The 10190-nt window shown below is 38.8% G+C and overlaps 1 protein-coding gene across 1 annotated transcript; it reads left to right on the top strand.

Moving 5' to 3' along the window:
- The first annotated feature begins 663 nt into the window (after positions 1 to 663).
- Positions 664 to 9446, top strand: LOC145482198 (guanine nucleotide-binding protein G(I)/G(S)/G(T) subunit beta-1). Its single transcript, XM_081460817.1, has 11 exons — positions 664 to 1023; positions 4728 to 4766; positions 5174 to 5280; positions 5457 to 5520; positions 5632 to 5707; positions 5934 to 6020; positions 6699 to 6765; positions 6981 to 7110; positions 7564 to 7635; positions 7752 to 7829; positions 8067 to 9446. The coding sequence occupies exons 1-11, from the start codon at positions 943 to 945 to the stop codon at positions 8310 to 8312; spliced, it is 1047 nt and encodes a 348-aa protein (XP_081316943.1). The 5' UTR covers positions 664 to 942; the 3' UTR covers positions 8313 to 9446.
- Positions 9447 to 10190: the final 744 nt, after the last annotated feature.

The raw sequence follows: 10190 nt of genomic DNA, 5'->3' as shown, positions 1-10190 counted from the left end.
AGCAGGTTTTTGAGAAATTTCGGGCAACTTCTTAGGAAATCTCGAGCAACTTGTGGCAAGCCCTAGACAAAGTTGCTTTAAATTCCCGCTAGAACACGCATGTTTTCAAGTCCCAGCGTGCATCACACTTGATTTGCAAGTCTGTCACTTTGTCCCCTCGCGCTACAAATAATTTTCCTGGTTTTAATAGTTTTACACTCTGGGAAAGACAAAGCCACCGCGAAAAACTAATAAATAGCGCCGGAATATTTGTAGATCTAATTTTATTTAACTTGGCCTAACTAAAATACTTATATTCATAATGCGATAAATAAGAAGAAATAAATAAAAAAGATAAAAAAAAACTGGAACAATAAAGGAGAAGAAAAATAGAAATGAAATGAGACTCCTAAAACAATCCACATAACCCTGGTCTGGTCCCAGAGGCTTGCTTTCTCCTTCTGCTACCGGCAATAGCTATCTAAATTGTGTAATTAAAATCGTTAAATGAACTATTTGTTTTAGTATTCTCCTTTTTAAGAGCTGCTGCATTTGGGGTATGGAATTTTCCCAATTTCTTTCACAAAAAAAAAAACGAAAAGATAAAGAAAAGAAATTTGAATAATGAGATTCTAGCTGTCCATGACTCATCGCGGTCGCGCTTTATATATGGGAGGGACGCCACAGCTTTTCAGGGTCGCCGCCTTCGTTTGCAATCCACGGAAAGGGAACCACTCCCAACGATTGTAGCGAGCGCTTCTCCTACATGTTATAAACGAAGTTTGCGACGACAGAGAGTTGTGCACACTGGTTAAGCAGTTCATGCAGTTTCCAGGGGCTGTTTTATTGTTATATTAGCGGCGTTTGGAAGGATTGGAAGAGGCGACAGGCGTTTGCCTTCGACTGTGGCCATTTGCCTTGTAACTTTCGGCGGCGCAAGTTTCAACAAAAAACCAATTCAGAATGCAGCAAAGCCAGAGCCATGGCGCTGGCGACCTCGAAAGTCTTAGGCAAGAAGCAGAAGTACTCAAAGCCCAGATCAGGGTGAGTATTTGTATTATTACTCCATAACAACCAACCCACCGACGAGTGGGAGAGAGAACCACCGAACGAAACGATGACATGATCGCTTTCGAAAAACGGTGGTATTTACGCTGCTAAGAGCTGTACAACAGCGATCTACACGAACAAAAAGAGCACATGCGAATTTTACATCGGTTTTGCCCATATCTGAAGTCGGATGCGCCCTATCAATGGCGTTTTGTTGTTGGTGATCGCGAAATTCGCTCGTCATTTGGTGGAGGTCGCCATTAGTTTATCGCGGCGGAGTGCCACGCGATCTCTGACAGTGTTTTCAGCATTGTCGCACAATAATGTAAAATTCAAGCGGTATTTTATTGCGAAGCGACGATTTTTTTTTACCGTCATATGCCTTCTCATGTCGTCTTTCTGCCCTTGATTTTATGTCCAGAAGCAGAGATGGGGGAGGCAATTTTTTTCGCTATTTGTGTTTATAGTGCTCAGCAGATGTTGGAAGAGAGCATTTCAATATTCTCGAAGAATATTGTATTCATTTTGGCAAAGGCCGCTTCCAAGTAAGGAAAATATGACACCCAAAGAATAAGTCGTTGTGTTTGGAAGTCGCAATTGGACTATCTTGTATCGATTCAACGGAGAGAGGAGTTAAGCTAGTTGTATTTTGTGATCGAGTGTTCTTGTTCGGCCATCGCTAGTTAGCACCGTCATAGCTCAGATTCACACGAGCGAGATCATTAAAAAAAAATCTAAAAAATAGTCTCGAAAAATAATGCCAGGAAAATCTTCTGTATTGTGACTTGCTTTCATACGGAACGAATTGTGAACAGTTTGGAAATGTGTTCTTTCATCTTAAAGTTAACTACATCAAGGTGCTACTGTAGTTTCCATCTTGGTGGCTGTAGATTTCGTTTTACAGGGCCATAATTTTTGCGACATTTTCCTTTCGTTGGAGTAGTTCGTGCTACAATTCATCTAGGAGCGGTGCGGAATATCTAATGTTTTCGCGTAAGCAGTGAATGAAATGCGGTTTTCTGATTTTATTCATAGTCCAAGGTTCGAAATTGAAAGCCTGTTCTCTTTGTGTTTCGTGGTCTGGTCAGAAACGGAAGCTTTGTGTTGCTGTGATGAAGTTTTGGCGTTTTTCTGCTTCCTTTTTCGAGTAGTATCTCTCGTATCAGTAATCCTAGAACAATTATATTCAAAGATGAGTAACCAGAAAGTCTGTTAGGTCGCTAGGAAGAAAGTTTTTCTTTGCGAAGGTAAACGTCAGCATCTATGGCTACCGATGTATGGTGGGGCTTATGGTACGTTTCTTCTCTTTAAGTGACTTTAGGTGTGTCCTTAAAGTTTCTGATCATATTTGTCATGGCATAGTTTTTGTTCGTCGTATTGCCATCTTTCGTTTGCCTTTTATCTTAGCGTTCCTATTCGGAGACATCTGGTGAAGCTACAGCACGATTCAGACGATTGTTCATAGTTCGCCGTTGGTCCTCGGGTTGAGATCGACTTGAATAAGCCATGGAAACTAGCAAATGAAGACTTCATTTCTTCTGGAAGGCTCTTCGGCAAGATTATAGCTTGAAACGTGTAAATCTGACAATTTGTCTTCTGTTATTGTATCAGATTGAGTATACACCGTTTCGACTTCGTAGATTTGTGTCGTTGCACTCTCGATGCCTTATATTATTAAGAGCTACAGATGTCATTTCCTGTTAACAGATATTTCTAATGCTGACTTAGAGAAGGAAGTATTTTGTTAAAATTTCGTTTTGAGATCCCCAAAAATCAACCCTGATCGCAAGTTTCAATTAGTGTTTACACAGGGAAAAGTCGCTCATTGTCTGTAAACAAATCGGTAGGGAAGTTTCAGTTGCCATGATGGTTGGAACACGATTCTTGACTAGATATTGAAAGTGTAATATGCATCCTACATTCCTGGTTGGGGACACATGTACTGATACTGTTACCTCTCAAAATTGATTTTGTGCACATGCTTAATCTTTGTATTCTTGAAGGACCATACAACATTCAATCTTTACTAGTCTAACGAGTTAATTGCATAGTCCTTTTTTGACCAGAAAACAAAACTCTGTTCAAAATTGAAACATCCTCTGGCTAATGGTAACCATTAGGCCTGATTTTCAAGCCATTTAGTCTAATTTGATAAAGCTCTCTCTATTTACTGCACAAGCAAAAAAAAAACCTTGCATACAACTCTAACAAGCTGAGGGAAAATCAAAGAAAAACAACCATGCACTTTTAGGCATGGGTATGTAGTCAGTAATTTCACCCTGGTTTTGAAAGGATTTGTTAACTTCACTAAGTTTTTTCAGGTGCTGCCTGTGAAACCATTTCCTCAGTATTTGATGAGTTTAGTCTTTTCTAAGGGGACTATAAACTGTCCATTGTTATGTGCAACACTTTTGTGTACATGTACTTGGCCTAAACACTCCATGCTAAACAGCTTGAACTGAAAGCAGGGGTTTAGCCTTCTCATAGAGTCGACTGTTTATTGTTTGGAAACACAAAAGTGACAATTGTTGTTTCATTAGTTGCATTCTAGCAAGTTCTAGTGACTGTTGGTCACTGTGGTGGTAACAGCAACAGAAAAATTTGATAAAGCTATGAAGTGAGAGACTTGATTAACAAAATTGTGATGGCTCCCATGTAGTTATATGAATTTGAATTACCTTCCTTTCCAGTCAAAGTGGCAGAAGTGTTCCCCTTAAAAATGGTTGCTATCTTCCTCATAACAGATTGGTTTTGAATGTTTGGTTCATATTTCAAAGGAATAATTTTCTGTAGCTGATTTATTGAAAATTTAGCCACAACTTCAGAACATTCAATCTTTTCTACAACTTGAAAGTCCCTCTAGGAGATCATTGATTTGCTTAGCTGCCACCATTCACCAAAAGAACTGTTTGGAAAATTCCAGTGGTTTTTCTATAGTACTGTACAGAATGTACAATGCCACAGATTTCCTACAAAATGAAGAGTGGCTGGCACTAATGGCAGAAGGATACATTTTCTTAAGATATGATCTGATAATTTTGTACCCTCGACATCTCACCTAATCAACACTACACAAGACACCAGCAACTTGCATCTTTAGGAGTTTAATCTCGCAAATTATTTTTCAAATGGAAAGATATATATGAATGGCGATTTTTCTGGGACATTAGTAATGGTAGCACATAGCGAGAAATGGCTGTATCTGCAAAGATGAGGGAAGTCTTATGGTAGCAGAGTATTACCTTGTGTGATCATGATTTATACATGGCAGATTTTTGTCCCATTGCCTCTTGATCTCAATAAATACATGCGATATTGGCCTTGTGTGTTTATGGAAATGAGAAAAGTACATGTCCAGTCCCATCTCTGCCTCCTCCACCTCTTCTGTCTCTAGCAAGGACCCCATTGGTGGCTACCCATCGGGTGAACCAGAATAAAGGGAAACCTAATAGTGCTGCTGGTAATTTGAAACAAGGAGGCTGAAATTAAGAACAAGAAAATCTTATTTCCATCTTAGTAGGTTGTGTACATCAACCTGCTGCTGTGAGCAACAATCTGGAGGCTACTAGAAACCAGAAGATGTGGAGAGGCCTATGCAGACATCTTTGGGCAAAAAGAAAATCAGTTTACTTGTTTAAAACAATATAGAAATGCACTGTACATTCTCATTAATGAAAGCTGTTTCTCTTACATTGCAGGATGCAAGAAAAGCCGTTTGTGACACATCATTGAGCCAAGTATGTTATTTCATAAATATAACTGGGTCAGATGTTATAACTCCCTGGTATCCTCAAGAATTTCTGTGAAGTCATTTGAAGTCTCTGGAAGACCGTTTATGTTGACGCAAATAGCAGCCTCTAGTTTATTTCATCGTGAATAATGATGTCAAAATTTTGAATTCGGGCAATGACATTTCTTTAAACTATGGAGTAAAAATCAAGTTTCCTGAAAATAAGTTCAAGTATTTGGTTTCTTTACCAAGTTCATGTTTCTAATTGTAGTTCTAACATCCTTATATAAAGACTGCGCTTGCATTTTTGTGTGCTGTTGCTTTTGTTTTGAGGTTTGATCTTGCCCTTATAAAAAGTCTTAAATTTGTTGTACTGTTGTCAGGAACATTCTTGGAATTGTGTTCTTCTCTTAGGTAACACATAATATCGAACCAGTTGGTAGAATACAAATGAGAACAAGAAGAACACTTCGTGGTCACTTGGCAAAAATTTATGCAATGCACTGGGGCAATGATTCAAGGTAGGTGTGCTATTAATGCCGGTTAATTTCTGTGCCATTCGTCCATTGAATCATCAAGTATCATAAGTATAAGGTTGTGGCATATCATTATAAGTTGTACTCTAGCTTCTTGCTGAGTTGCGCAACAATTTTCAAGTATGGATGCCGAAGTTCTAATCATTTTACTCTTCTTTTAGGAATTTAGTAAGTGCTTCACAAGATGGAAAGCTTATTGTTTGGGATTCATATACAACAAACAAGGTAACAATCTTTCTGGTTTCGAAACAGGATGCTTATGAAATGGATCTAGACTGATAAATGTTCATGAACTAAGGATGTTATTCCCTCAACATTTTCCTTGTATTTGCACAGGTTCATGCGATACCTCTACGATCCAGCTGGGTAATGACTTGTGCATATGCTCCCTCGGGAAACTATGTCGCATGTGGTAAGTTGATGCATCATAACAGTAACTAAAATGTATTGTTTCTGTGAGGGCATTAATTGCAATCAGTAATGGTAATTGTGGTTCAGTGATGAACTATATGTTTGGTTTCTGCACAATTAACTTGTCAAAGTCTCCTTACGTCTTTGCACACAATTTGCTTGGTATAAGTGGAGTCTGTCATGTTTTCATGTTTTCATGTTTAACGTTTGACTTTTTTGGTCTCCAGGGGGCTTGGACAACATCTGTTCAATTTACAGTTTAAAAACAAGGGAAGGAAATGTAAGAGTTAGCCGAGAGTTACCAGGCCATACAGGTATGTTTACATCAAAAGTGTACAATTGTAAAGTAAAGACTTACTCTTGGAGCAACCAACATGGGTTTCAGTAAAGGCCTGGCCCTGACAAATTGACCAGCTGTGGGGATGATCTTGTCCACCTGATGTGATTATCTGGAGGAGAGTTTTTCTCACAAAGAGGTTCAGTTTAAAAAGCTTTGAGCACCTGTGAAAATCAGTTTCCCTCCTGCTGAAAACGTTATTAAAACCCCTGACCCAAACTTAAATGGAGAAAGCCAAATTACAGAATGCCATATTTCCTCAAGCCTCCAATTACAGCATATGTAATTTGAAGCATTGCATGCCTGTTACATGAGGAGAAAATGTTATGAGTTGTACCCAAGAATACAATACACATGCAGGAACAAGTAAGATTCACTGACCTCCTCATGGATTGGTAGTTATTTTTATGCCAGTTAATTTCCAGCAAGCCTGTTTCTTGTTCAATTTAATTTATATTGTCAGATACCGTAACCTTATTTACATGTTTCGTTCAATTTGCAAATTGATTAAGTGTAAGCCAATGGCCTGTGGCCCATCAGTTTGTCACATTCTCACTTCCTGTACAATGCTTCATATGGATTCTTACCAAATGCCAGTTTGTCACTAAATTGGTAAATTGTTTAATGTTTGTGTGTAATTTTTTCCTGTCAACAGGTTACCTGTCATGTTGTCGCTTCACAGATGACAATCAAATTCTCACCAGTTCAGGAGATATGACATGGTATGTTGTTATTATAAAGCATTGCTTTTCCATTTCCTACCTTCAGCACCTTTTTATGATATGTCAGATGGCAAGTTATGGGAAAGAAGTATTCCCGCTTCCTAAACGTATGGTCATGACTGATGTTCAAGGATCAAGTTCTCCCAATGTAAATAAAAGTAAGTGTATGTTGTAAGGAGGGTATTAATGTTTACACGACCTTTCCTTTGTTTCAGTGCACTATGGGACATTGAAACTGGACAACAGACCACTGCATTTAGTGGTCACACTGGTGATGTGATGAGTTTATCATTATGTCCAGACAACAGGTCTTTTGTATCAGGAGCTTGTGATGCTTCGGCGAAGGTATTGACTTTTGATGTGTACCCTAAACTTAGACAAATTTGCAGATCTGCTTACTATGTTACACTTTTAGGCCCTGGTGAAATAAAATCTTTTGAAATAAAGTTGACAGTTTCTTGTTTTGAGGAGCAAGTTAAGCTTCAGAGACATGTTTCCCATCCTGCTAAATGTGGTCCATTTAGTGCCACATTTAAGGGGCTCAGTCACACTAGTTTGAGTTATTTTGGACATGCACAAAATTACCTTTAAATTGATGGAAGCCTGAAAATAGCAGACCTGCTCATTCAATCGGGTGCTTAGGATACAGCCAGCTTTTGATTTATAAGAAATATTTCAAAAATGGTCAGGAAAGTATGAGTTGTCTTTCCTAGTAAAGACTGCTAAATTGAGTAAGTGCTGACCGGTCTGTCATAGAGTTGTTAGATGACATATTGTGTTTGTCTTTTTATATTTCAGCTGTGGAGCATACCAGATGGCATGTGTAAACAAACATTTACTGGACATGAATCAGATATCAATGCAGTAGCAGTAAGTTTCAAGCTGTTTTAATCATTTCAGCTTCACATGGTAAATTGTAAAATTGGCAAATCAGGCAGAAACCTCTTTTTTGGTCACTCATTTTTATTTTGTTTGATTCATTCCAGTATTTCCCCAATGGAAATGCATTTGCAACAGGGTCAGATGATGCTACCTGTAGACTGTTTGACATCCGTGCTGATCAGGTGAGCTTTAGAAATCTTAAAACAGCTTAAGGTTATCAATTAAGGAGAGTTAACATTGTGAGCCATTTTTCTGTATGTATAAAGAAGTCTTCCAAGTTGGTATCAGACCTACCGTCAGTTTGGGACTTCAGTTGAAAATCTGGTTGACATTACTGTCTGACCAGGCTTTTATTGATTTCTGCACTTGTTTTTCCTATGTCAACTAAAGCATTTTTGATTGGTTCACATTTGCTATAGGAGCTCATGGTTTACGCCCATGACAACATTATCTGTGGAATCACCTCTGTTGCATTCTCAAAGAGTGGCCGTCTGCTACTGGCAGGTTACGACGATTTCAACTGCAATGTGTGGGACACACTGAAAGGAGAACGTGCAGGCGTTCTCGCTGGGCATGACAACCGCGTCAGTTGTCTGGGTGTCACTGAAGATGGCATGGCTGTGGCCACTGGAAGTTGGGACAGTTTCTTGAAAATCTGGAACTAAACTTCTTTAACCCCACTCCCCCCCTCCTACTCTCCCTATCCCTGAGAGCAAAGTTTTAGTGTTTATATTTTATACATTGCGATATAAGTTGTGGTTCTCATTGGACGGCATACGACTCTTAGGTGCACCCATCATTGTTGTCATTGCTCCATCCGCCAACAAGTTATTGTAGATCTTACCCCTAAGACAGAATTTGTGACATTCCACTTACACTTAATCAAAGGGAAGGTTGGGCCACCTTTTATCGCAAGGGAACGTCTAGGTTTTTGCCAGCAAAAGTTGTGCATTGTAATGAAATCATCAATGTAAAAAAAAAAAGAAGAAATTGTTGCAGAATCTAATAATCTATAGGATTAAGAGGAGATGTGATTTATGTGTTTGTTTCACTTGAATAATTTACCCCCTGGCAGAGGCAAATGAATCCTTGAAGCAAAACTATAAAAAGAAAGAAAACTATGAGAGATTTCTGCCAATTATAATGCGCACATTGCATTTTTCTTTCCCCTAATTTGTATCTCTGCGATCTTGTCGCTTCTGTAATTGTGAATAATAATATCGACATATAGTGTTGCTATATCATGTTGTCTAAATGTAAAAAAAGATAAACGTGCTTGCAGTTGCAGTAAACTATCTGGAGAGTTGCACTGGATTGGGTCATCTTTGTTGCTATGATCAAATCTCATTTTCTCCGTCATTTCTTTTAGTTATTACTACTAGGAATTAAAAAAAAAGAAAATGTATTTTTTAAGGGAGATCTCAGTAAGAAGTTATGACTGCCTTGCAGTTACAATTACAACGACTGAAAGCTGTAATTTATTCTCACATTGAAAATTAAAGGAGACTGCATACAAGAATCAAAGACCTGGTCTTTGTCTTTCATGATTTATGTTGCAAAATTACATGAAATAAAGATAATTAAATGCAGAATCACCTACACTGAATTCAAAGTGTTCCCGCTTGTAATATCCAGTGCAACTATTTCAGCTTGTAGCTGCTCTCGTGTCATAGCTAATTAAATCATAGGGTTTGTAAACTGTTAGCAGTGAAAGGCCATGAGGTGTTGTTCAGGTTGTAAAACCGACTTTATATTGTCATTGTGAAATGTGAGTCAATAAAGATGAATTCTTCAATGTAGTCGGTCTGGTAAAATCTTGAAGAATTTTTTGGCTCGTTACGCAATGTCAGCCTACTGCGTGGGTGAGAGGAAGGAGAGCCACGTCCATATTTTAGGAAGCTCAGTTTGTGAAACGTCCACGTGTGCCGTAATTAGGGAGCTTAAGCAACGACGGCGACGACGCCTAGTAGAAAACGAATTTATATTTTACCAGCAAAATTCGCGATTGTCTAGATCTGTTCGGCGCGCCAATGGCTCTAAAACCGTGCTCAGGCTAAATATGCAATGACATAGTTCAATTCCAAATGGAAATACGAAAAATTAGCCGTCGTCCACGTTCAGTAGACGACGCAGAATTTGGTCATTTCATGTTGTTTTGCAGAGGACGGCAAAGAGATATACAAAGAGTTTTAATGCACGTGCACAGCCATTGGTTTGCTCATTAAACCTCTTGTTTGGTGACGTTCTCGCTGCCGTCGTCGTCATGGGTTAAAGCTCCCTACTAAAAGTATTGGGCGTCTTCGACAAGGAACTGTTTACGTTTAAGTTGAAAAAGGTAATAAAGCAAACGCCGCAACGAGGTGAGGCTGCGTTGTGAGTGTCAGTCGGAAATCACTACATAACATCGCCTCAGACCGTGTGAGTGACTAGTGTGACAGCTCATGTCATATAACACCACGTAACACTCTGTTGTAGTGAATGCTGCCTAATGAGCACTCCGGTTAGCATACATAGTCATAAGCTTAAATTGATTGCGGTTAGCT

This window comes from Orbicella franksi, chromosome 3 (assembly GCF_964199315.1).
Source record: "Orbicella franksi chromosome 3, jaOrbFran1.1, whole genome shotgun sequence".
Classification (NCBI taxonomy): Eukaryota; Metazoa; Cnidaria; class Anthozoa; order Scleractinia; family Merulinidae; genus Orbicella; species Orbicella franksi.
This window is presented reverse-complemented; position numbering and strand designations above follow the sequence as displayed.